This window comes from Cucurbita maxima, unplaced genomic scaffold (genome assembly GCF_002738345.1).
Source record: "Cucurbita maxima cultivar Rimu unplaced genomic scaffold, Cmax_1.0 Cma_Scf00009, whole genome shotgun sequence".
In the NCBI taxonomy this organism is placed as follows: Eukaryota; Viridiplantae; Streptophyta; class Magnoliopsida; order Cucurbitales; family Cucurbitaceae; genus Cucurbita; species Cucurbita maxima.
The window spans coordinates 5,991,790-6,018,851 of record NW_019272025.1 but is presented as its reverse complement, the minus strand read 5'-3'; the positions used below and the strand labels follow the sequence as shown (position 1 = coordinate 6,018,851).

At 38.5% G+C, this 27,062-nt stretch overlaps 5 protein-coding genes across 10 annotated transcripts; 2 read left to right on the top strand and 3 right to left on the bottom strand.

Moving 5' to 3' along the window:
• Positions 1–2,133: 2,133 nt before the first annotated feature.
• On the bottom strand, positions 2,134–4,132 carry LOC111484587 (zinc finger A20 and AN1 domain-containing stress-associated protein 8-like). 4 transcript variants are annotated; one of them, XM_023131247.1, is made up of 4 exons: positions 4,080–4,132; positions 3,861–3,946; positions 3,391–3,529; positions 2,134–2,878 (listed from the first exon to the last, which is right to left on the bottom strand). In XM_023131247.1, the coding sequence occupies exon 4, from the start codon at positions 2,863–2,865 to the stop codon at positions 2,356–2,358; it is 510 nt and encodes a 169-aa protein (XP_022987015.1). In that variant the 5' UTR covers positions 2,866–2,878; positions 3,391–3,529; positions 3,861–3,946; positions 4,080–4,132; the 3' UTR covers positions 2,134–2,355. The 4 variants fall into 4 exon arrangements, with proteins under 4 accessions (XP_022987015.1, XP_022987014.1, XP_022987012.1 ...); XM_023131246.1 differs by lacking the exon at positions 3,391–3,529 and having other exon boundaries at positions 3,848–3,946; XM_023131244.1 differs by lacking the exon at positions 3,391–3,529.
• A 241-nt stretch (positions 4,133–4,373) lies between these two features.
• Positions 4,374–10,167, top strand: LOC111483708 (zinc transporter ZTP29). Of its 2 annotated transcripts, XM_023129980.1 has the most exons (12): positions 4,374–4,813; positions 5,718–5,776; positions 6,445–6,537; positions 6,640–6,729; positions 6,833–6,911; positions 7,016–7,071; positions 7,360–7,416; positions 7,670–7,710; positions 8,305–8,372; positions 8,672–8,728; positions 8,822–8,939; positions 9,905–10,167. In XM_023129980.1, the coding sequence occupies exons 1-12, from the start codon at positions 4,750–4,752 to the stop codon at positions 9,948–9,950; spliced, it is 828 nt and encodes a 275-aa protein (XP_022985748.1). In that variant the 5' UTR covers positions 4,374–4,749; the 3' UTR covers positions 9,951–10,167. The 2 variants fall into 2 exon arrangements, with proteins under 2 accessions (XP_022985748.1, XP_022985749.1); XM_023129981.1 differs by lacking the exon at positions 4,374–4,813 and having other exon boundaries at positions 6,458–6,537.
• A 1,833-nt stretch (positions 10,168–12,000) lies between these two features.
• LOC111483707 (zinc finger protein WIP2-like) lies at positions 12,001–17,171 on the bottom strand. Of its 2 annotated transcripts, XM_023129978.1 has the most exons (5): positions 17,102–17,171; positions 16,644–16,740; positions 16,427–16,560; positions 13,626–14,224; positions 12,001–12,612 (listed from the first exon to the last, which is right to left on the bottom strand). In XM_023129978.1, the coding sequence occupies exons 4-5, from the start codon at positions 14,178–14,180 to the stop codon at positions 12,163–12,165; spliced, it is 1,005 nt and encodes a 334-aa protein (XP_022985746.1). In that variant the 5' UTR covers positions 14,181–14,224; positions 16,427–16,560; positions 16,644–16,740; positions 17,102–17,171; the 3' UTR covers positions 12,001–12,162. The 2 variants fall into 2 exon arrangements, with proteins under 2 accessions (XP_022985746.1, XP_022985747.1); XM_023129979.1 differs by lacking the exons at positions 16,427–16,560; positions 16,644–16,740; positions 17,102–17,171 and having other exon boundaries at positions 13,626–14,296.
• Positions 17,172–19,266: 2,095 nt separating this feature from the next.
• Positions 19,267–21,856, top strand: LOC111484042 (extensin-2-like). The gene is made up of 3 exons (XM_023130455.1): positions 19,267–19,505; positions 19,539–21,542; positions 21,574–21,856. Exons 1-2 carry the CDS (start codon positions 19,278–19,280, stop codon positions 21,477–21,479), a joined length of 2,169 nt encoding a protein of 722 aa, XP_022986223.1. The 5' UTR covers positions 19,267–19,277; the 3' UTR covers positions 21,480–21,542; positions 21,574–21,856.
• Positions 21,857–21,975: 119 nt separating this feature from the next.
• On the bottom strand, positions 21,976–26,265 carry LOC111483706 (tRNA-specific 2-thiouridylase MnmA). The gene is made up of 10 exons (XM_023129977.1): positions 25,842–26,265; positions 25,539–25,613; positions 25,154–25,207; positions 24,884–24,962; positions 24,636–24,763; positions 24,171–24,254; positions 23,650–23,733; positions 23,146–23,297; positions 22,753–22,903; positions 21,976–22,588 (listed from the first exon to the last, which is right to left on the bottom strand). Exons 1-10 carry the CDS (start codon positions 26,187–26,189, stop codon positions 22,133–22,135), a joined length of 1,611 nt encoding a protein of 536 aa, XP_022985745.1. The 5' UTR covers positions 26,190–26,265; the 3' UTR covers positions 21,976–22,132.
• Positions 26,266–27,062: the final 797 nt, after the last annotated feature.

The following is a 27,062-nucleotide window of genomic DNA, read 5'->3' as shown; positions in this document are numbered from 1 at the left end:
CTTGGAATATCGGAACTCCCGTCCTCGATCTCTTCAATTATGACTCCTCAAACCCCAGCATTGCCACACTCAAAAATCATATCTTTCTCTCTCTCTCTCTCTCTCTCTCTCAGAGAGAGATAAATACTCTTACGTAAACTTTGAATCTCTCTCTCTCAACTTCATATCATATATCACATCATGTTCACTTGAAAAGGGTTTTATCAGTTTAGAAGGATGAAAGAAAGAAACCCACCTGCATGGGACGTATTAAGTTTGATGTGGTGGTGAAAGGGCCAGTCCGTGGTTGAAAGCTAGAGCATGGGGTGTTAAGGAATATGAAAATGGAGGGGGGGTCGAGTGAAATTAATAAAAGCAAAAAAGAATCAGCGGGACTCCCCAAGCTTAAATATGTTGACCACCTAATCGGTATTCGGACCCCTCAAAGACCCCCCAAGAACAATCACATTCTGTACATATTAAAAAAGAAAAGGAGGTGTTCATTATTATTATTATTATTATTTTCCTCTCGTCTCCGGATATAATAAAAAGAGAAGAATTGGAAAGGAAATCCATGTGTAGGTAGGTATGGTCCTGACAAACCTCTCCAGTGTCAGGGAAGAAAGAGTTAAAAGGTGAGAATTTGTTTGTTCTTAGTTAGAAATGCAAGTTTGCGTTGACTGACTCAGAATGCAAGTGTGAAAGTAAATGGGTTTGTTTGTTTGTTTGTTTGATTGATTGATTGATTGTGTATGGGAAAAGGGGTTTAGAGGAGGGGGAAAAAAGGATAGGAAGAGTAAATAAGAAGAGGAGAAGAGGGCGTTTATGGAGAAACAGGCACACGAGAACCCATACAAGAAAGGGAAAAAGTATTTGGGGGGACACTTTCCCGATGCCTACTGGGAGCAATCGCCGGGAAAGTGCTCGTGTCGCCTCGAATCCAAACAACCCATCAAACCAATTCTTCTATTCATATTCTATTCAACGTTTTGGGTTAGGGTTAGGGTTAGGGTTTCAGCACAAACGCTTTGCTTTCCTCTCTTCTTTCACTCTCATCCATCTCCATCTATCACTATTTCATTCAAACCTCAATTACATTTCCACATGCTCTTCATTTTACTTTTATTTTCAACTCTTTTTAGTTTAATTATTTCTTGGGATATACTATAAAAAAAAAAAAAAAGAAGAAAGAGTTTCTTGGGATCATTCACAATTGGCCACATTAATTAGGGCAATCTTAGTATTAGTCCTCATAGTCCCCATATAAAAAATATCATCAATTCTAATCACAACTTTTATCTAGTTCTATAGAGATGGATTAAGAAATTAAAATTGCAGCAAATCCCGAGTTATATTCAGCTCTCGGGCACAGGTGGACAAAATGGTAATTAAATTGTAGTGTTTCTGGAGTGGACCATGTTTAAGTCTGGAAATTTATACGTAGAATGAAGGAAATAAAAGTGATGAGATTTGATTATTTAAAGATGTTGAGAGCAAGTTGCATGACAGGCAGTAAGAAAAAAATGAGGTCGACAGAATTGGAAGGTGAGTTCAAAATTGTTAATTCCCACGAGACATGCATCTTGGAAGGGCATGTGCGTCGCATTGTCTCGTTCCATGCAATTCCCACAAAACAAAACAAAGCAAAACCCAACCCAACCCAACCCAACCCAGCCCATTGCTTCCTATAATTATTATGTTTATATATGTACAATGCTTCTTCACTTCTCCCTTATTTTCTACATTTTGGTATATGCTATGCTATGCACTCTTTCACAGTTCATCAATTCTTCACAAACCCGGAGGACCACTCGTAATTTAACTATGCCTTTATGTTTCTACTACAACTAAATAATTTGATCTTGTCTCCTTGGGACGTGCACTTCAAATCTCAAGCTTATTCATCAAACCCATTTCTTGGGCTGTAAAACAAGCCTGCACCTAACCCAAGTGTGTGCACACCTCATTGTTTCAGCCCATTGGCGATCCTCGTGTTTTCTCAATACAACTCAAAACCTCCTTTTCCTTCTTCCTTTCAACTTGGAAACCAAAACCAGAATCTTTCTTCTGCGCTGCAGAAAATACTTTTCACAAATCATGCTCAAACTTTCATGCAGATTAACAGGCTATCTTCTATTTGTCTCCAAAAGTAAATTCACCTGAACTTATTTCGATTGGTAGTTCAGCAGAGAACAGGGAGGGAGAAGACTCCCAAGTTGATGCAAGACCAGAACACAGCTCAGATATATTGTAACTGTAATCTCATCAACATATATATGAACATAATGCGAGAATACATAGATTTGCAGCAAATCAGAAACCACCTCACAACTGGATATGAATATCAACTTAGGACACATACTTGTACTGAGAAATCTATATCTTATCGAGCTTCTGGGCTTTGACAACAGGGTTGGCTTTCGATATGGCATGTTGAGCAGCCATGTGGTAATCAAAGGGGCAGTCATGTTTGTCAGAGTAACGATGAACTGTACAAAATACATTACCACACCCACAATTGAACCCGGTTAAACCAACACGCTGGTTACAAGAGTTGCAACGTTTTGGACCCTCATTTTTTGGTTTCTCACCTTCCACAGATCCCATTGCTGGCAGTGTATGTGATTGACTAGTCTTTGGTTCCACAGAAATGGCATCATTGCTAACACTTTCAAGCACTTCCTTAAAGCTACTAGACGATCCATTGACAAAATTTTCAATACATGAAGCAGCAAGCTTAGCCTGATCTTGTTTCAGCATCACGTCTTTATGACACTTGGAGCACATGTTCTTAGTGGCTGCACTACCGAAGAAGCCACAGTTGTTGATGCACAGGAAAGGACCCTCCGGAGGAGCTTGGCATCCAGCCTCATCATGAGAATCCATCTTTTAGAGTATACTGCATTAAAATCACTCCAAAAATACTCAAAAAGAAAAGAAGATGCAATTTTAAACAAAAAAAAGGCAAAGAGTGGTGCACAATGCTTAAGGTTGGTTTAAAATCACAAAGGCGAATCACTTGGAACATAAAGTATTTCTTGTCGTTCGTACCCTGTAAATATTCAAAACTCAGGAATCTTTCTCATGTCCCAGTTTGGAATGGATGATGCACAGAAAGAAATTATAGTTGAAGGAAATAGGAAGCAATATATCCAGAGACTATTATTGGCTCCAAATACCAATTATCATTTACGTCTATAAACTTCTATTTTCATATCACTCAGGTTCTCTAAACTCACAACTATTCCAAAAGTATACCACAAGACATTGATATGATAAGTTTATGCTGGTAATGAAAAATTCTTTACGTGTGGATGCATCATTTTGAAATGAACTACTGCTAGAGAGGCTTGAAATGAGATAGTTAGACCAATGTCCTGTCTGGAGAGTGGAAGCAACAAATTACTATACCACATTCATCTTTCAGCCATTGAACTTTTTAGCAGAGTAAGTAGGATAAAAGAAGATGGAAATCAGCAAGCCTAAGTTCCAATCTCTTCAGATGCCCCTCTTCCATCCTTCGTTGAAGAATTCTTAAACCTCTGTTCGCCTTTCACAGGATAAAGTGTGAGCTACTAATAATTTGAAGCTTAATTTCATAACCACTGCCATGTTCTCTACATTTCTAGCAACCTAACTGTATACAAGACTTGTAATTCAATCACCATATAGAATCATATGAAGTTTGAATACGTTTCAATGGCATACGCAGCTTGGCAAAACCACGAAACACCAATCAGTAGCCAACAAAAATAAAAATAAAAAAATGAAAAAAATCCCAAACCCCCACTCTGTTTGTACACAACAACAGAACAACACAGTTGAAAAGTTTCAGCAGCGAAAGGAGTATTCAAAGAAGGGAACAGACCATAAGCCCTAACCTGACGAAGGATATATCCGAGAGACGAATCTTTAATCTCGATCGAAGAACTCAGAATCCCATGGGAAGTATAACCAACCCCGGCTTCTAATGTATATAAATATATATGAAACGACAAAAGAAAATCAGGGTCGAGGTGGAATTACTCTGAAGTGATAGCTTAAACAATCAATTAAAGATTTAATCCAAATCAATTGACGAAGCAATTTAAAAACCTAACCTTAATAGCTTTTGAATCACCACCGAGGAGAGAGAGAGAGAGAGAGAGTTTCTTCTCTCTGTCCTTGTAGGATTAGCGTCAGCAGCGAAAGCTCTTCACTGACCTGACCACTCCATACACGTGGCATATCTCTATTGGCCTCTTGGTCTCCATCCCCTCCGTCTTAAATTTTAATTCAAACAAACAGCAAGATGATCGATATTCTTTTCCTACGTAATTACACCAAATATATATATATATATATATATATATATATATAAACACAGATACTATTTGGATAGAGCAAGGTAACCGAAACCCAAACTGAAACAAAAAGTGCGAACTTTCTTGAACGATTTTCCTAAACATCTTTTCTTTTCGCCAGAGAAGATTCTCACACGCGCGCACTCAAATTCCTCTAATCCATTTGGCAACTAAAGAAGACAACAAAATAGTTTTCTAGTCCTATTATATAGTGCTTCTTCTGTAGCGGCGGCAAGTTCCTCGCCGCTTGCAGAATTCTGTCATCTCCTTCAGTTGCGCGCGTAATATCTCTTGAACATTTCTGTTACCTTTCTGTCGCCAATTTCTCTGAATTTGGAAGCTTTTAAAAGCCCTCGAGTCGTTTCGGGGGTTCCACACTGTTCTTACCGACGCCTTTGAATCCGGGATTCGACTCTAGAAGACCTCCATGGCTTCTCAGGTGTTGGTAGCTCTTGCACTTTCGCTTGTGGGGGGATTCAGTACTTCTCTAGGTTAGTCAAGTTTATTCTCGTTATATGCTCTCTGGGTCTGGTTTCAATTCAGAATTATCTCATTAATTCTTAGCGGACCTCACTGGGTACTTGCCTGGGTTTTCTTTTCTTCCTTTCTTGTTTCTTTTTTTATTTTCGTTTGTCCTTCATTCTTGGTTCTCTTGGGTACATTTTGAAGTATTTGTCAATTGGGCCTTGAGACCAAATTTAATATGAAATGTTTCTTGGATTCGATATGTCAAGAAGTAAATTGATGTTTGGCAAATTAGTTGTGATTGTTCTTTATCTAGTCTTTACAGTCTCGAAATCGTGAATGTTATATGGTTAGAATATATCTATCTGGTTATGAGGTTTTGAAGTCGGCTTTTGAGAATCCTGGGAAAATTTACTGCTGTTCTTATATAGATGATCGTTTTCTAGTTCTGAGTTCTTAGAACTCAAGGACACAGGTGCATAACCCTATAGAACAGATCTTGTACCATTTTCTTCATTGCCGAAGACCCAGTTACCCCCGTTTTTGTTCACCGGCTACAGTGCCCATTCTTGTAGAGAAGAGCACTTCAAAGTCATATTCTCACGGCCTTGGTGAATTCATTCATTGGTCTCTTATGGTTAACTTGTAATTTCTATTTTCCACAACTTCTTTTGTTTCATTGTGTGAAATTAGTTTTATGAGTCCTGTTGTACACAATCGTTACTTCCAACTTTCCATTATCCATGCTTAATTTTGACAAAGAAGAACCAGCATGGTCTCTTTCCTCTCTCTCTGTACGGGGCTTGGAACTTAATTATTTACAATTTTAGTGGCATAGTATCCATATTTGCCTTGACACCTTCTTATCACTTCTGGTCCATTAGCATTTTAAAGCATCAGACTCATTTCTATTCATAACATTTGGAACAGGTGCACTTTTTGTGATTCTTAGCGGGGCCCCAAATTTGAAGATGCTCGGTCTTTTACAGGTGATGCTTGGAGGTTTCCTTTTTTGATTCTTTTCGGGATGGGGGATAGCTTTGTAGCATAAATCAATCCTAGAATATTGTTCATTAGTGGTGATGAAAGGCTCAACGTTTTCTTATCTGTTATTTTTACTTCGTTGTCCATGAAAATTGAATACAATACCTTATCGTTACTATATGATTATATCATTCCTTACAGCTCGGTGTGCCTATGTGAGACCATGTGGATTCTTCCTCGATCTCTTTAGAAAATTTTAAAATAAAAGAAAGAAAGAAAGTGTAAAACATAGATTAGAAAAAGGAAGAAGAAGAAGATGAAGGAAGGGACACTGCCTTACCTTTAACAAAGGTGGAAACTGTGCCTTTTCTTCTTCTCTCCTGTTCCTTTTACCCATCTTCGAAGGAATGGAATATTTTCTGAGATTGAATCCAATTGGAACCCCAACTCTTTCTAATTGTAGTAATTTAGCATGAATTTTGGTAGCTCGAGTTTATATTATGGGTCACTAGTGCAATATAGTATTCACTTCTTCTAAGTTTAAAATAATCATAATTCTTGCAATAAGGAGTGTTGTTAAATACATCATTTTGTTACCATGTGGGCATTAACTTATATGTTAAAGTCAGTTCTACTCTATGGATTAGTCTAAATCACCGAGTCTGAAATGCAGGGCTTTGCTGCAGGTTTAATGTTGAGCATTTCGTTCCTGGATTTAGCTCATAATGCGATTAACTCAATTGGATTCTTAAAAGGAAATCTTTGGGTAAATAATTATTCAGCATTTCATCTGATACATGTCATGAGTCTTTATTGAATGATTTCAGTACTAGTACATTCATGAAGTGTCTTTTTATCCGTACTGCAGTTTTTTGCAGGTGTTATCTTCTTTGCATTTGTTGCTCATTTTATCCCAGAACCCACACTTGCTCCTGGTTCAGAGACCAAACGTAAGAAGGTTGTAATTATTCTCGTTTAAACTCGCTTTCTGCTCCTTAAGGCATTCTCAGAAAGAGTAATATTAATTTCTCTAGAGTTTGACTCTCTATGTTGGATAATAGGACGATGATGAAGGGGGGAAGGACATTATGAAAAAGCATCGCCGTCAGGTTCTGTTCAGTGGCATAATAACAGCAATAGGTATATACATATACAACTGTCATGTATAAATGGTACAAGTTTATATTCTCTAACAATTTGTCCACGAAGTAAGAACATCGTTAATTTAGTCTAATGAAATGCAGGAATAAGTTTACATAATTTTCCAGAAGGAATGGCTGTTTTTCTTGGATCAATTAAGGTACACCTCAGCATAACCTTTCTTAAATTGAAATGGGATAATGTAGTTTGATCTCAGTTTAAAGAACTCAAATAATAAACTTCATAAAAGGTATTTATTTTCTGCTTAACAAAACTGTAAATGCCTTCATGTTGGAATGTTGCTTATTCATTTATATTAGAAGCATATGACATGAACGAGCCCTATTGAATACGATATTTTCATTGGTGATAGTTAAAATTTTGGCCTTTCTGAGCCATAGTGCTTATAATTGCTGAAACCAATCAATTTCTTTTTAATTTTATGTAGGGCCTTCGTGTTGGTCTAAACTTAGCCTTAGCCATTGCCTTGCACAACATACCAGAGGTATTTATTTTCTTGTTACATAGCCTACATTATGCTTTTCTCTGGAAATAGGTGTCCATATCATTTTTAGCATTTTTCTTCGTTGGATTACCTGGACTTAGTATTTGAATAAATATTTAGTAGTGCCTCTCGTTGGTATGATTCTATCCATCAGTTTATTTGGGCTTTGATTGACGCTGGTGGGATAAGAATTTAAGGAAATGCCACATGGAAATTATCTATGTTAGGTCTTGACTCTTGTAATATTATGCAGGGTATAGCTGTTGCGCTTCCTGTTTATTTTGCTACACAGAGGTTAGTGAATAATTTCGGTTTATGTTATGAATTGGGGTAAACTCAAAATTTTCATGCTTTCGCTAATCATTTCCTCTCATATGAAATGTGTTGTCGACTGACTCAATTTCCAATGAATTTCCCTCAATCAAATTGTAAGTTTTAGAAACATTTAAATGACGGGTTCAAGTTTTGTTGTTGGTCACCTACGAAATTTTTACCCCAAACATTGTTAGTTCAAGCCGTTGTCATTACCTCTCTAAAGTCTTCCAAGCCCAATGCTAGTAAATATTTCCCTCTTTGGGCTTTCCCTTCTGGGATTCTCTTCAAAGTTTTAAACACTGACCGATGTGTCAGTAATGACGTTGGGCCTCCAAGAGGGGTGGATTGTGAAATCCCACATCGGTTGGAGAGGAGAATGATGCCTTATAAAGGTGTGGAAACCCCTCCCTAACAGACGTGATTTAAAAACTTTGAGGGAAAACCAAAAAAAGAAAGTCCAAATAGGACAATATTTGCTATCTGTGGGCTTGGACTGGCATGTTTTTCACATCTTTACGTTGTCCAATTTAAAGGATTGAATATGGTTAATTTCTTGTTGTTTTTTGTGCTCAGCAAATGGCAGGCATTCAAGTTGGCTACTCTCTCTGGTTTTGCTGAGCCCCTCGGTGTTGTAATTGTAGGTAAGTCCAACTGCACTAGAGAGACGCTGAATCTAGATGTTCTTTCGCTGAAAATGTAAGCTGGGTTTCCAAAGTGTTACGCATGCATTATTATAATGTAAGAGTAAGTGCCGTTAATGATGTGTGAACATCAATTTTAGATAGTGATATCATTTACTGGCTTAAAGTATGATCTATTTCGATCAAATGCATTGATGATACTGGAAGATTTGTTATATGGTGTTTAGCTTGTGACTTATAACCAATGCCTTGAAGGGGACGCATGGAATGTTCAGTATTTAACTGCATTTTTTCTGCAGCCTACTTATTTCCAAGCAGCTTGAGTCCTGAAATTCTGGAAGGTCTACTAGGATCTGGTATGGCAAAGCAGAGTACTTGAATTAGAAATTGAAGGAAGACATTTTTTATCTTTTGGACATTGTTTTATTCTATTTATTTCATGCTTTCAGTTGGCGGAATAATGGCGTTCCTAACTCTGCATGAAATGCTGCCTTTGGCATTTGATTATGCTGGACAGAAGCAAGCTGTGAAGGTCGTCTTCTTAGGAATGGCTTGCATGTCTGCAAGGTAAGAAAACATGGGAAGAAGTAGCCGACCATCTTGATGCATTACTCCTTTTCTTTTCCTGCATTTTAAACAATTTTTTCCATTAAAATTCACAGCCTTCTATGTAGTTATGTTAATGACAATCTGCTCTGGTATCCATTAAAATTTGAACTGATGAAAACAACTTAACCTTATGATCCTTGCTGAGGTGAAAGTGAATTAACTTTTTAAATTCCCCCTAGTGCTGTTAATTTCTACCATGGTTTCTGGGTTTGTTATTTTTCTATTTTCTTCCTTGAATGTGTGACATCTCACATTAGTTGGAGAGAAGAACGAAACATTCTTTATAAGGATGTGGAAATCTCTCTCCAGCAAATGTATTTTAAAAACTTTGAGAGAGCCTAAAGAGAACAATATCTGCTAGCGGTGGACTTGGACTGTTATAAATGGTATTAGAGCTAGATACTGGGTGATGTACCATTGAGGACGTTGAGCCTCCAAGGGGGGTGGATTGTGAGATCTCTCATCGGTTGGAGAAGGGATCGAAGTATTTCTTATAAGGGTGTGGAAACCTCTCACCAACATACATGTTTTAAAAACCTTGAATGGAAGTCGGAAGGGAAAGAAAACAATATTTGCTAGTGGTGAGCTCGAACTTTTCTTCAATTCCACTTCCACTCTCTTGAGCACCTTGCCTTGAGGGAGGAGGAAAATGGAAGCCAGAGTAGTAAAAATCGAAAGATACTTTTAACAAGGTTAATTTACCCAAGTTATTGCCTGATGTCGAATAATTTTGTGAAAAGCATACTTGAAGTAATTACGAGCATTCACTTGCTAAATCTTGAATCTTGTTCATTCAACAATATTAGGTTGAAAGAAAAACAGTTAGGTTGGACGCGCATTTGGCTCTTTCAACAATATGCTGCTTTGTTTCTTTCCTCTTGATTTATAATGTATCTAATGACACAATCTCACTGGTTTTGCAGCCTTTATTTTCTGGAAATCAGCCTGCCGGAGGATTTGAGCTTGTAGTTACTTGTCTCTTCTGTTCCTTGCCATTTCTGTGTTGTAAATTTTCTGGAAAAAAAGAACATGGGGAATAAAGGGTTACCATTTCTGTGTTACCTGTCATTTGCCTCAACAAGCACACAGCCCCCTTCCATAAAAATGCCAATTCCGTGTAAAAAGTTGAACTCTTCACCTCATCAGAGTGAAAAATGAATGTAATTGGTTTACTTGTTGATCTCAATTCTGTGTTCATTCTCGTATCTATGCTTTATTTGGATGGCCCCATCATTCTCTCTTACTTTCTGATATGTTACCTTATGAAGAGAACAACTTGGTAAAAATTTCTTCCCTAGGGCCGTCCAAGTTTGAGCTGAGAGGACCTCTGGGCTTGCGTCTCAAAGGAAAGCAAATGCAAATTGAAAGATGTGCACAGATGGAGAGCAGGAGGGATTCCAATCCTGTCAACTTTAACAAAGTGGGGATAATAATAATAATGGTGCATCAAGAGATTCATGGGATTGAAGCTGTCTATTCCCATAACTTTCGTGAGGCTCATTTGATTGTATTTTATTCGAAGTTGGATAAAGAAATTAAAGTGACTCAACATGATCAAAACCTAAGAAAGAGAGAGAGAGAGTGAGTGTGTGTGTGTGTGTTTTCATCCAAGAAAAGATACAGAAAGCAAAACAAAACTGAAGCTTTATTGGGAAGAGGAAAAAGAAACCTTTTAGATTCAACAATGTTTCAACAGTGGATGGACTGATCATTCAATTCATACTTCATAGGACCCAACTATTAAGAGACGCAAACCCAACATCCAAAGCAACCCCATGCATATTGGTCTGTATGTAGTTTAACATCATATTATATACATATATCTTAAAAGCTCTTAAAGGCATCAAAATCTGGTTTGGGAAAAAGGGCATCTTTTTGATTAATAATAATGGGTAAGATTTTTTACTTTAGTGTTTCCTCTTACTCATTTTTCCTCTACGTTTCCCAGTTGCATGCTTTCCAATATTTGAATTTGAAAGAACAAGAGATGAAAGATTTAAAATTAATAATATTTGAACCTTAAAAAGAAAAACGAAAAAAGAAAAAAAAAAAAAACATGGATCCATCATGTCTGAATGGCAGACAGATGGTTATTAGCGCTGCGACAGAACACTGGAAATGTACAGATTTAACAAAGAAAAGAAAAGAATCGCATATATTTATACTTAGTTCTTTTACTGTTGTGTTAAATCACCATTCATTTGTACTTCCAAAATCTCTATCCCTTAATAACTACTGCAACCTATTTCTTATTCTAACACTCCTCTTTCCCTGAGATGACATCTCAATAAACCCTTCTCTCTCTACTCTCTCTCTCTCCCCTGTCTCCAACATCATCAAATCCTCCATATATCCCACACTCCCTCCCCTTAATAAACCCTTTTATTCCTTTCCCCCATTGCTTGACTAAACTCCTTTAGCTGCCTAATCTTTACTTCCTCTAACTAAGTTTTTTTTCACCCTGAGTTGAGTTGTGGCTAACTATGATCACTGAAGCTCACCTAAAGGCCTAAATCATGGAGGGAATCCAATAATTTGGTGTGTGGGAGAGATGTAATTTTTAGTCATCAAGAAAGGAAACTTGAGATGGGCGAGTTGTGTGTTGAAAATAAATGTTTGAGTTGCGTGTAAGCGATGCCTTCATGTTTTGGACGCAATGCCTTTGTCCTTTACACCATTCCAATCATTCAAGAAAAAGAATGAACCATCCAAGCTTTTAAATGAGTACCTCGTTTTGGCTATCTTGTATCATACCTAATTACATCAAACCATCAAAACCAATTTATTCTCTACTATCATATCATATCATATCTAAGTAGTACACTTTAACCCTACCCATATCCAAGAATAGTACATAGCTGAAAGCTGTACATATTGTTCTCTTTGTATTTTTTACTTTTGGGTTTTTTCTTAAGATTTTTAAAACTCGTTCTACTCCCCAGTCAATATAGGATCTCACATAAACTATGAGGAATCAGATTGTAGAGAGTAAGTCAAGTACTGGGTTTCTGGGGTTTGAATGAAAATGAGGATTTAGAATAAAACCCTAGCCATATCCAAGAATATAATGAAGGCACTTAATAGGTGAAAAGAACAATAATTGAAAATAACTCCAATTTGACGGTACAAGCAAAAAATTGAACCCAGGCAGGTAGCACAATAAACATTTGGCATTGTCATATCAATCTCCATTCCTTAGAGACAAGTCATTATCATGTTCAATCTCAGAAGCTGCCTCATCATCTTCGTCAAACGAGTCAATCCCATAAGCTGCATGGCCATGTCCAAAGGCCTTGATGTGATCTTTGAGAGACCTTTTGTGCTTAAAATCAGAGCCACAAGTGCAATGCCAAAGCTTCCCACAATTCTTCTCGTGGGTTCTCCAGTCCCCTCTCACAGCAAAGGCCTTCCCACATTTTCTACATGTAAATGGCTTGATTCCATGCTTTCTTTTGTAATGTGTTTGAAGGGTTCTGAAGTCTTTCAGTGGCTTGGACCTTGGATGGTCTATGTTGTTTCTGCACCCTGGCGCACAGCAGTAGCATGGCAGCCTAAGCATCGCTGTTGGTTGTGTTCCTCTTAGTGACTGTGGCCCTTTTCTGTATTGAGATCCATGCCCCCACATATGCATCTGTCAAATTACCCCATGATCTTCAGATAGGGTTTCAAATCTTAATTATTTTATGTATATATTTATGGGGGTTTCTTTTTTTTTTCTTCTTCAAACATTTGGTTTGAAATTAAACATAGAAAAGTTGTTGCACTGACAGAATATGATCATGTCCATTTCCTTTGATACAAATATTCTTGTATATATATCATAACTCTCGGTCTTTTAAGGCAGAAGATTCAGGAGTTTTCAACTTCATAAATGATATCCGACCTCCGAACCAATTATGGTGGTCAAAGGGAATTGGAAAAGCAAAAAAAGGCTTTCGTTGTTCTCGAAAACTTGGGATTCCTCCTTTTAGTTAGCTATAAATACTTAGAGCAACATAAAGCCTCAATATTGCATTAAATTAAGCGAAAATGGATGAAAATAATTTATGGAAAAAGAAAGGAAAACACAGTACATGCATAAATGTTGGGTTAGATTTGAGACGACTGCCAAAGTTGATTAAATTACACGAAGTTCAAAATGTCAAAAGAGAAAAATGGCTGCTGTGTTGTTCAATCACATAAAGATGGAGGATTTACTGATGTTATTCTGAAATAGACCAGGGAAGATTTGTTCTGATCTTTTGAAAATCCCCAAAACTAGAATAACCATGCACCCAAAAGATATATATATCATGACTCATGAGTTAATTAACCAAAATCTCATGCATGAAACTTGATCATGCATACACCTAATGCTCTCTCATGAGAGAAAAAGGAAAAAAAAAAGAAAGGGGGCCCTAAAGGGTCTGCAAATATATATATGTGTGTTCTTTATCCTAGTCACTCGCTCCAAGTTATCAAACAAAAACAAAAGCCAAAGGCTGAAATCAGTCTAGAAATTTGCAAAAGAGTAGGAGGCATATGGCGTAAAGAAGAAAATTTTGGTCTTTTTCAGAAATATTATGAAAATGAATCAGAAAGGGGAAGAACAACATAATTGAAAGGACAAAAATCCCATCTGGGTTTTGGTTGATTTGATAGTACCTGCATGTTGTTGTATCTGTTGAAGGTCTTGAAGCAAAGAGGGCAAGAGAAGTGAGTTGGACCAATGAGAATCTGAGCAGGAGTGGGAATCCAATACTGACCCTTGTTGAGTCCAGCAGTAGATGAGGATGAGGAGGAGTAGTAATTAGGAACGACAACAGGGACGGCTTCTTGTTGGTCTTCCTTGTCTGAGATCTCAGTTGAAGAGAGCCTCAAAATCAGATCAGAAGAAGGAGGAGTTGGAAGCCCTAAATGCAAAGCAACAGTAACGCTCTCCTCCTCCTCCTCCTCCTCGTCTTCACAAGGCCTACAGGAGTGATGTTCTTGATCATGCCTTGCAGGGCTCAAGCTTAAAAGGGGAAGGACTTGAGGGGAGGAACAAGAATCAGGAGAAAATGATTCATGGGTTGTTGTGAAAGAGGAGGAGGAGGAGGAGGATGTGTTTTTTAGGGTATTGTTATCATTAGAGTAAGAAAGAGAGAAGAGATCATGATAAGGAGAGTAAGATTTAGAAGAAGAAAAGTAGGGGTGAAGCATGGAGTAGGGATCAGTCATGTTTGTTGATGGTTTAATGGAGAGAAATGGTTATGCTCCGGAGACTGTGTACACCCTCATAATATATAGGAGAGCGAGGGAGGGAGGGAGAAAGAAGGGACTGAAAGTTAATAAGATAGAAGAGATTGGACAAATCACACCAATATTAAAAGAGATAAAATAAATAAGAGGAACTCCCAAGTGAGTGGAAGAAAGGACGAGGCCAAGATCACTTGCTAGAATGACTAAACAATCAGAAAAATAAAAATACCAAACAAAGGGTGAGAGAGAGACACACATAGATATCACAAGTCTTGGGATTTGAAAGAACAAGCGACTCATTGAACAGTGTGAGCAGTGTGAAAAGGGCATAATAAAAAGGCTTAAATTTCAAAGCAAAACAACACTTTTTGAAGTGTTTTAAAACATCATCCAAACTTGTTATAATTTCAAATAAAAAAAACTCGCAATCCATGAATGAATGCTGCTAACTTAGTGATCTCCAATATAACCAAATTCAAACACTAACCGATCTAACGGGAAAGAACTTGATAAGAAACAAATCAAACTCACTAATTTGATATGATAGAATAATGTTTGTGAAAGTAATGGGTTGAACTCCCAAGTCCCAACACATTCATTGGAATGGAGGCATTAGATTTGAAGTGTTGACTGAGGTTCACGTGCAGAGGAGGTGAGTGTGAAAGGATAAGCGTTGGAGAGTGGAGTGGGGAGACCATAATCCCACTGCCAAAGCAGAGAGAGGGCGAAGGAAATGAAGTTTAGAAATTGAGAGTCTTTGGGAATGAAATATGTTTAGGAATTAGGTAAGTGTTTTTGTATGTGAATTAATGGAAATGTGGAGGCCAACATTTGCTTCGGTGGCCTCGTCTTGGTTTCCTGGTCGGCTAATCCCTCCCTCCATTTCCCTACGCCCCTTTTCACTGTTTCACGGACACAATTCGACAACATTCTGCCTTCTCAATCCCCTCTTACAACCTTATTATTTCCATGCCGCCTTTCATAAACCCATTCCATTTCTCATCAAACTTCAAATTGTTAAACCTTTTTTTTATACAAACTTCATTTAAGACCCTCATTGTCTTTATACTACGAACGTCAAAAGTTTTGAAAGTAGTCACAAATATAAAATATAAATCTAAAATGCAAATGTGTTGGAGTACCATACTTTTTAGATTGATATTCAAATTCACAATCATGTAAAGCAACTTTTACTATACCGAATTCAGTCAATTATTGATGAGTTCTTAGAGGTATACATATACTATCGGTGCAAATATTTAAAGAAAGAAAAGAAAAAGGAACACTATAATGATAACCACTCCTACGGAAATTGCATATCAATAAACATAGAATTTTGTTCTTTGAAGACGCTCCTTGTTTTATTTGGGGCCTAGATAATCATAACAATGAGATAAGGTCCTTTTCCAACATTACAACCTCATTCAGTTTCTCATTGCCAATATATTCTATTTTCACCAAGGAACTGAAACTCACTACCTTTCTTATCCGTACTTTCTTCCATCACTAAACCTCAACCCAACCCCTGCTACTTCAAAAGGCAGAGAGAGAAGAGCTTAGGAGACTTGATATTTCATGGTTTAATTAATGTGTAAAATTTGGAAGAAGGGCCTTTGGCTGAGACAAAAAACTGCAGCCAGAGGAATGATTGATTGTACCTTAAGATGATACAGACACTCAGCTTCATTCAATCAAAATGTACCTTATTTCGAAGCTGCAGAGACCAGCCTTTGCACACAGAATTGTATAGTGCTGCCTGTGGAACACTCTATATTTTTCTTCCTCAAATCAAGCTCATAACTTATTCTTCAATCTATATACAACTCGAGCATTGCCACTGAAAATGTCTTGCCTATTGCCTTGAGGAAAGCTACTAGAATTTGCACTAAATATCTCATTGCAAATTATATCTCGTACGAAAAGTTGTCAAACCGTCATAAAATTTTCACTTCTAGGATAGATAACTTATTTGTCCCAAGGAATTGACAAGAAGGCTTAGATTATCCAAATAGGAAACTACATATTACGGAAGAGATTAATGCTCTAAGGCATAATGGTTCATAGGAAATAGTTGGTTTTCCATGAGATTATAAGAAAATACGTGTGGACTGCAACAATAAGGCTACCATCTGATCTATAGCCTAATCCAGTTCAACATTATAGGACCAAGCATATCAAAGTCGACAAGGATTTCAAGAAGCATGTATCCAGTTCTACTAAAGTACCTGGAAATAAAGTCCTCCAGTTCCACTCCACACTGGTCTGGTCTGATAGGGCGGTTGAACTCCAAGCCAGCTTTAACCCGACCAATAGTCAGGTTGCTACCACCATGGACAAGTGTTCCTGGAGTCCTTGAGCTCTGAAGAAGAGAAACAAAGGATCTTGATCAGTTCTCCACTGAAAAATATCATAACTAGAAATACACACCAAATCCAAGATTACCTGAACCATTATTGTTCGCGATGTCCTCTTGACATCTCCTTTAATCCATGTTTAAGACAGTCTCTGCATCACTTTTGCCTTGGAGCATACTGTAGAGCTACAATGAATAAGTACAAACTTGAAACAGAGCATATCCGGGTTAAATATCTTTAAATAGAAGACTACATAGGATTGAGGAACCAGCACCTAGCATGGAGATCAGTAAAATGCACCATCCATTAACGTATCATTATCCTAATATAAAGTATAAACATCTGAATGCTAAAAAGAAAAGTACGCACAGCCACACCAAGAGTCTGAATAAATAGGAAAAGAAGAACAGAGGGGGCAGATAAGACCCACCAAGCTAACCAAAATGCTAAACTAAGAGCACTCTCAATCTTTCACCAATTTAAAAGGTGAAGAAATTGTCATGTTTTATAACGAAAAGTTAGACAGATCAAGCACGCACCAAATACCTGTCCTTTCTTGGTAGTAAGTTGCCGGAGTATTGTCTCAGGCCTTGTGTTTCCTGAAATTGGCTCGCCACTGAATGTACCCACCAGTCAAAAAACGATGGTTCGTACGTATATCAGACTCAGACTTATTCGACACGTCGGATTGAATTAGCGACAATGGCGCCGAACAAATTAGGGGAGATTTATCAACAAACATTGCCCCCCAAGTCTCAGTTGTAACCGAATTCCCTTCCGGTGGCCAGAAGGGGGGAATTGTATGGTTGAAATTAGTCAATTTCGAACATCTCATAACTGAATCAATGAACAGGAATATTGAATGAAACTCGAATGCGAGGTAGACGGAGGAAAGCGTGGAACTCTTAAGCGTAGCACGGGAAGTAAAACACAATGTCATCGTTGGGTGACATCTTGGTGGACTGATCCAATGAACGAAAAAAGAGATTCGAATTTCACACAATGGAGTACAATGTTGAGGGTTGTTGATAGGATGCCTCTTTGCTAAACCAAAACCAAAACCACTAGAGTTTATACTTAAACCGTACAATATTACTGTGGAAGTTCATGATTACTAATATAAGTTCATGATTACTAATATGGTATTAGAATCAATGTTTTTTAACTTACATATGTCAATAGAATCTTCAAGTGTGGAATAAAAATGTACGTTGTTTGCTTCGATTAATGAAAAATTGTTCAAGGATTCATAGGCCTCAAGGAGGCTCTAATTACGATTGTAGACCCGAAAAGTTTTTCGGACATCAGGGTTTATCGATGGCGTTCAATAAAGGGAAAGTTATTGCCTCTGGTTGCATCACAAACAACTACACGAGTGAAGAAGATGAGCCGACTTTAATAGTGAGTGCTCCGTGCTTTTGAATGGCAGAGAATGAAATGGACAGATGAGATTGTGAGGGAGGCTTCTCATAGCAGTGGTTGCTTGTGTTGGTGATGGGACGAGTAAAGCCAAGGATGATGTTGGAAAGTTATTAAGTTCAAAACACTTGCTTTATAAGGAAATGCGTGCTTACTATAATGGACAAACAATTCCAGGTTGCCAGAACGTTGGTTTCCAAGGTAATAGTGAGCCAGAAGGGCTAATCACAGTGACAGTGACTCTGTTGCACAAAATGAATTTGAAGGTCAAGTTGATGTCTCTCTTTTGGGTCCAACAAAGTTCCAATGGGAGGAGCGCAGAGATTGGGTCAAAAAACAGATGCTCCAACTTCAGGAGCAATGTATGAGCTTCCAGGCTCTATCTGTTGAACTTGCAGTAAGACATTTTTCTATATACTGAGATAGAGTTGAGTATAGGCCGTAATAATGCGGGGAATCAAACAAAATATTTCTTATGAGGGTGTAGAAACCTCTCCCTAATAAATGCGTTTTAAAAACAGTAAAGCTGACGCTATATGTAATAGGCCAAAATAGATAATTTGTGTTAGCGGTGGGCTTTTGCCTTGTTTTCTAGTTCCATGCTCTGTAACTCATGTGTTGTTACATCTGATGGTATCAGTCTTGATTTGTATATAGGTGTGTGATATGCGAAATGGAATACAAATGTGGAGACCAAAGGATTACTCTACCATGCAAACATAAGTATCATACCAGTTGCAGGACCAAGTGGCTTAGTATGAACAAGGTGATGTTCTGATATATTTTATCCTTGCACTTTTGGGGGTAATTCTAGTAACAGACTATCAGTAACTTTTGTCTATACAGTACTTAATATTTCTGTTCCAGGCATGCCCCATTTGCTACACTGAGGTTTTTGGTGACACTTCAAAACCATATATTACTAGAGAATAGAGATGGAAGAACAAACATTTTAAACCGTATTGGCGTAATTTTAATACTCTCATTATGCAACTCAAAATAATAAGGTTTTATACAAGTGGAAGGAATATAAGATACCGTGGGAACGTGCATTACTTTAGTGTCTTAAATGAACTTAGGCTCAAAATGCATTTGTCCAGCCAACAACTTTGTAGTCGGTAGCCACGATCTTCCAAAGCTCAATATTCAATCAAAATTTTCAAAAAGTCAGATCTGCGATAAACCAAGATTGAATTAGAAATTGTAGTTTGATTATCATAATCATAATCAGGGCATTGATGAGTAGAATATAAAGGCTTGAAATGCAACTCACAACATCAATCTAAGTGCCCATTGCCTGACGATGGGGACAATGAAACCTCTCAGGCATTGGCCTCACCTGCTGTTCCCGGCGGTGGTGATTTGCCTCATTGCCACTACCGTCGTTGTTGCTCAAGACGATGAAGAGTTGCTACCTATCAAAAAGCCTCAACTCGGTCAAATTGAGTTACATAAGCATCAACATCCCAAACATTTTCCACCTAACCATTATCACCCTACACCCCCACCTTCCCCAAAATATCGCCACTACCACAAGCCGCCGCCCCAAAAATATCGCGGTCACCCCAAGCCATTGCCTCCCAAATATAAGCACCACAAGTCGCCACCACCATCCTATGTTTACAAGTCTCCGCCACCGCCACCTTACATCTNTAAGTCTCCACCGCTGCCACCCTACATCTACAAGTCTCCACCACCACCTCCGTATATTTATAAGTCTCCTCCACCACCCCCCTATGTCTACACATCTCCTCCTCCACCATCACCACCGCCTCCTTACGTCTATATCTCTCCTCCACCACCTCCCTACGTCTATAACTCTCCTCCACCACCATCTCCATCACTACCGCCTCCTTACGTTTATAGCTCTCCTCCACCACCATCTCCATCGCCACCACCTCCCTATGTCTACAAGTCTCCTCCTCCACCATCTGCATCACCCCCGCCTCCTTACGTCTATAGCTCTCCTCCACCACCATCTCCATCACCACCACCCCCTTATGTATATAGTTCTCCTCCACCACCATCTCCATCGCCACCACCTCCCTACGTCTACAAATCTCCTCCTCCACCATCTCCATCATCGCCCCCACCTTACGTCTATAGCTCTCCTCCACCACCATCTCCATCACCACCGCCTCCTTACACCTATAGCTCTCCTCCACCGCCATCTCCATCGCCGCCACCTCCCTACGTTTACAAGTCACCTCCTCCACCATCTCCATCACCACCCCCACCTTACGTCTATAGCTCTCCTCCACCACCATCTCCATCNCCACCGCCTCCTTACACCTATAGCTCTCCTCCACCGCCATCTCCATCGCCGCCACCTCCCTACGTTTACAAGTCTCCTCCTCCACCATCTCCATCACCGCCCCCACCTTATGTCTATAAGTCCCCTCCACCACCTCTCTATGTTTACAAGTCTCCCCCACCACCATCTCCATCGCCTCCACCTCCCTACATTTACAAATCACCTCCTCCACCCTCTCCATCTCCTCCACCTCCCTATGTTTATAAATCACCACCACCTCCATCACCATCCCCACCTCCACCATACTATTATAAGTCACCACCCCCTCCATCTCCATCTCCTCCCCCTCCTTATATCTATAAGTCACCACCTCCACCATCTCTATCACCACCTCCTCCATATATTTATAAATCTCCACCTCCACCATCTCCATCACCTCCTCCACCTTATTATTATAAGTCACCTCCACCCCCCTCTCCATCACCCCCACCACCTTACTATTACAAGTCCCCTCCACCTCCATTGAAATCCCCACCACCCCCTTATTACTATAAATCTCCTCCACCACCATCTCCATCACCACCACCACCTTACTATTACAAGTCTCCACCACCTCCATTGAAATCTCCCCCTCCACCGTATTANTATAAATCTCCACCACCGCCATCTCCATCACCACCTCCTCCATATGTTTACAAATCTCCTCCTCCACCATCCCCATCACCACCACCTCCTTACTATTACAAGTCCCCTCCACCTCCATTGAAATCTCCTCCTCCTCCATATTATTATAAATCTCCACCACCACCATCTCCATCACCACCTCCCCCATATGTTAACAAATCTCCTCCTCCACCGTCCCTATCACCACCACCTCCTTACTATTACAAGTCCCCTCCACCTCCATTGAAATCTCCTCCTCCTCCATATTATTATAAATCTCCACCACCACCATCTTCATCATCACCTCTCCCACCATATGTTTACAAATCTCCTCCTCCACCGTCTCCATCACCACCACCTCCTTACTATTACAAGTCCCCTCCACCTCCATTGAAATCTTCCCCTCCACCATATTATTATAAATCTCCACCACCGCCATCTTCATCACCACCTCCTCCATATATTTACAAATTTCCACCTCCACCATCTCCGTCACCTCCCCCGTCTTATTATTATAAGTCACCTCCACCCCCGTCTTCGTCACCACCACCTCCTTATTACTACAAGTCACCTCCTTCACCGTATTAAATTCAAACATTATCAACACTATAGTGCAACTCGTACCCACTTCCAAAAGTGCCAAGGGATGACATTTCTATTACCAAAAGTGCCAAGGGATGACATTTCTATTATATTAAATTGCATGAATAACATTAGCCAACTTCTTATGCATACGGTGAAGCTGAAAGCCGATCGATTTCTTCAAAGATGTGATTGTCACTCGAGCTCTTGCTAGTAAATCATCCGGAAAGAGTAGTCGTATTATTTTTTGGCATCCAAGATCCAGATGCTAAAGATTTGAATTCTATCAATTGTTGTATTTGATTTTACATTATACTCTGCAATGCAAATTTATTGTTTCTAGTTTGACATTGCGGTTAATCACAATTTCGTCTAAATTTATGCATTTTGAAATCTAATTTATAATGATGAGATTGTATACTTCCAAAGACATGATTAAATCGATTTGATCCCTCAGTTAAAAGAAACAGCAAACAACTCGGTCGATTCAAATGCAAAGAAAAGGCGTCGGAATAAGAGAGGAGAGCCTCCTATATTTGCTCCATCACAAACATACAAATATGTCATAATTCAGTCAACAGATTCAAAGGAATAAAATATGGATTTCACTCTCATTGCAGGGCTGTAGTCGAGGATTCGATTTCTAAACTGAGGCAAAATTAAAATACCTGCAGAAGCTTCTTCCGAAGGCTTCCAAGCCATTTCATTGGGGCTGTGGTGAGTGCTTCATCCGAAGCCACTTCTCCGGTTTGCTCAACCACAGTGGTTTGTTGATTCTTTAACACGCCGTGTATTTTTGTATCATCTTTAGTTTCACATTCTTTCGTAGCATTCTCTGGTTTAACTTTTATCTTTATTGGTTTTCCAAGCTTCGACTTATCTTCCATTTGTGCAATTTCAAGAGCCTTTGCACATACAGGAAACCCCTGATCATCCCAAGATTCTAAAATCACACCAGATCCAATGCATCTCCTTCCCTGATAAAAGGCTGCAAACTGGCCTGCTGCAAGGCCTTGGTCATCTTCGCTTAGAAGGACAACAGCAACATCTTCATCACTATCTTCATCGCGTTCCATTGTCAGAATGCAACTATAGAAACTCGGGCCATGTCGGACCTAAAAATTGTATAAAATTAACATACATGGGGGGAACTAGAAATGACATCAGTTCAAACACAAATTTGCAGGAATAAACTGACTCCGGTTGAACAGTTACAGGCAGGCCAACTTGAAGCAGTGAAACTAGCGAGAAATATGAGAGATGGAAGCTGAAACTTTACCTTACATTGAAGCCCAGTAAATTGGTCTGGAACCAACCCACTCAGCCATTTCAATGATCCAACTCGAAACGACCGTCTTCTTTTGTCAAGTGAGAAATAATTTCTCGAAACAAATACTACATTGTTCCTAATATCTTTCTCCACAACATACCTGCATTAGACCAATGCATAAAAGCTGAAGAGACATAACAAAAGAATATTAACTTGAGAAGCAACAAATTGGAGATAATCTAACGTGATTAGTTATTTAAAACTAAACTGGCACCCTGAAACGTCCAAATCTACTCTACCAAGTAGAATTTAAGATGTGCTTGAAGATTTGGAAGTGGTCGTAAACCGCTAAACAGCTGGGAACATTGAACTTATTCTTGAAAATAAACTAAAAAGGCATACCAAGGTCCTCCAGGAAGTTTTAGGCCTTGGCGTTGGCCAATTGTGTAAAACCAAAACCCTCGATGTTTGCCAAGAAAATCTCCCGACTCTGCCTCCAATATCACACCTTCGTCCTCCCCAATATGTCTCGCCACAAATTCACTAAATTTTATCTACACATCAAAGAAACAGATTCTGCATTAATTCTACCGCAAGATACCTTACACAGACTTATCTTCTGAAACCGGACTATCAAGATTTTTTTCACTGCCATGAAGAATAAGGAAATAAAAACCCAGCAAGGGGAAAGTTTAGCCATCAGAAAAATTCTTCAACAGTTAGCAAATTTTATACTTTGAGCTAGCTTCTGTCATTTTAAATAGTGATAAAACGTAGAAGGATATTTTTAAAATATAAAATGGCAACACTAAAATATTAGAAATATTGGCATTGACTAATGAATTTTGAGAAAGCATTCAGTCCTCCCAGTAAAATAGATGCATAAATCATCACATCCGAAACTACCTTCCCAAGGAAACATATTCCTTGTGAATCCTTTCTGTCTTTGTTGGGTAAGTTGAATTTTGCAGCAAGTTTGCGAACCTCATCCTGCAGATAATTGCTGAGGGAATATAAGGCTGAGAGGGAAAAATATTGCTGAAGTTACAATTCAAGGAAAACATATTAACAAGATCACAAGCACACAAGTACGCACTAGATGAAGCAAGAGCCAATTCATGATATGAACTTACAAATTGAAGCATTTATACAAGTTCTTGCACCCAAGAATAGTTTAAAACTTAATAGCTTTAAAATGATATCTACACCAATTGGTATGTAATACAATTTTTTAACTTATATTACATACATAAATTCCTCAACCAATGTTAGCCCCTAGGTGTTTATGTCTGTAGAAGCCTAAAAGGCCAGTACAAAATCAGACCAACAATAGCTGAAGCTCTCAGATTACACTCTTGAAGTCTGAAACGCAAGAGATATCTTAAAAACCCATGATAATAAATGCTGTAAAGTAAGCTTGAACAAACCTTCGGAATACAACCAAGAGGGAATAAAAGCCTTTTAAGCTGGTTCTGTGAGAGATGCGACAGAAAATATGTTTGATCTTTGACCTAAGAAAACAAAAATAGTGAAGAGAAACAAGAACTCTTTAGTTTGGAGCAAGAAGGAACAAGGAAGAGACAAATGTGTTCAACAATGAACCTTGAACTAGGTAAGCAATCATATTACTTGTTGATGATATTTCTAGAAGGATTACAACAAATATTAGCCCATATAATTCATCAATATAGGTCATATTTATGCCACAGAGTAATATATGAGACTTCAAGTTGAATTACTAATGGTATCACTAACTGTCATGCACAGAATATAGACAAAAGTCAACACGAAACAATCAACTTCGAAATATTGAAGTTAAGCAAGTTATGACTGATACACCCTATTGGATAGGGTAGATTGAAATAAAGGCCAATGCAACCATTTGTAGATACCATGTCCTTGGATAGTTCTAAAACAGAAGGTTTATCCATTTGATCAGCAGATGGATGAATAACATTCGCATAATGCCCTGAAGCAACATAATCAAACTCCATATTGCTTATTGCATCCATGAATGCACCTGGAAAAGGCAGGGAATGCCATAAATTAATTAATACAAAAAATATCGTAGACATTACCAAAAGTTTGCAATATAGCCAAAATTTTTATAAAGTCCTTCAAAGGCATTTAATGAACATACCAAACTTTATTCTTGTGTTACAGAGGACATCAGGGTTCGGAGTACGGCCACATCGATATTCTTCAATTATATAAGAAACCTAAAAACATGAACTAAGCAATATTCATCAGACAGAAAAACTAACCCAAAACTGTTTTGTCCTATTAGAAAAGAAGGAATGAGGAAGATGGTCAGCCAGCACAACTAATACCAAATTGGTTTGATGAACTACATCATTAAGTTATCCGGCAAAGTTACAGAATAAAATTTTGTAGTTGTAAATGCACTTACCACGTTCCTCCAATATTCCTCTGTCAAATGAACCACTTCCAATGGTACATCAACCTGAAAACCAGTGTACATTTTCAATTCTAATTCTCTCTTCAGCACAAACTACGGCAGAAAATAAGACAGATTCTCCCCACACGCAGAACCTATAACTACGCTTAGCGTCATGTGGTGAAATAACTTATGGGTATCTTGAACTACGTTCAATTTGGATTTTTTTTTTTTTTTTTTGCCAAATTAAAAGTCTGTTTTGATTAACTTTCTAGCACTTACAAAAAGTGCTTCTAAATGCAAAAAGACGTGCTTTTAAGGACTTAGAAAGTCAATCCAAACAATCACAAAACTTTGCAAGTCTAGATGGATTCATAAAGCTAAAATAGTGACAAACCCGATCACAAACAGCTTTAGCATACTTCAAATCATCGTCCCATGGGCATTCTGACCAAAAATTCTCGAAGTCTTCCTACGCAAACAAAATCCATCAAAACTGCGGTCACATGAAAAGGTTATTGTCCTCTTCCCGAGAACATACATATCATATACATAGCAAAGCAGAAACACGTCCACGCTCGTCATTAATTATAATCCTAAACACCGACTGCGCCAGCATTCCCAATATCAGCTTCCTTACTTTACAAGAAAACACATGAAGCATATGATCTGTTCCATTAAAGGAACAAAGAGTTGGCACCTGAAACCATATCTTGAGATAGAAGGCAGTGCAGGAGTGGCCAGCAGCGTGGAGGAGGCGGAGGGCGACGCTGCTATCGACGCCACCGCTAAGAAGAACAGCAACTTTGAGCGGATAGCGAGGCATCGAACATGAGAGGAAAGGCTCCAAGTCGCCATCCGAGAGGCCTTTAGCTGAAGAAGATTCCGAGGCTTTATGCACAGCAGAGGAGGCGGAGAATCGGGTGATGAAGAGTCGAGGCCTGTGGCGGCGGAGAACAGGTCTGAGAATTGAGGGGCGAAGGGTAAGAGAAGTGAAGTGGGAGATCGGAAGAGTGCACCAAACGGGCTTCACTCTCAGTCTCAGCATCACTGTAATTGATTCCTCCTTATATCCACCGCCGCTGCATTCTTCTCGCTCTGAAGGGCAGACGAGCCGAATAAACTAAAATAACATATTATCCAAATTAATTTCGTTGAAATTTTAAATGAAAATAATGAAATTGACGATTACTGATATATGGGCCATTTCATAAGCCCATTTCGTGTCCATCTGGATCACTGTCCTGAAAAGTTACTGGAGAGCCCGTTTGAACTAGGCCCAATTTGCATTTTTTACAATTTTCTTTTGTGTATTGTCCACTTTACCCTTGGTCTAGTGTTTTTTTTTTTTTTTTTTTTTTTTAAAGTTTTTAGCTCCCAATGAAGAAAAAGAATAAATTTTTTAAAATAAATAAAAAATCACAACCATAGCCGATTGCCAAACAGAATTACACCACAAAAATAGCAATAAACCCACCAAGATTCCTCATTATTGTTCATATAAATGTCCAAGCCCAAGCATAGTGTGATAGTTGACGTATCACATTTAGTCAATTCTATTATCTAATATATGTTTTTTTTTAATGTGAATTGTAACCGATCTCCTTAACCTTAACATTTGAAATTGAAATTGAAATCACGTGTCACTCAATTAATTAACACATATTTTCATTAATTAAGACGTCAAAAATTTTAAATGGCATGGGTTTGATTCACACTCCATGTTTTAAGACATAAATTATATACAAGAATTGTTGTTACATTGCTATTTTGGATTCATTCTTCCTCCATCCCTCTTAGTTTTCTCTCTCACACACAATATCTCTACGACCATTGATCCATTGATCGTTGTGTGTCGATCTTGCATTAGACATAACATTATATTAGATAGGTCGTTCAAAACTCTTAATTAATGCGACAT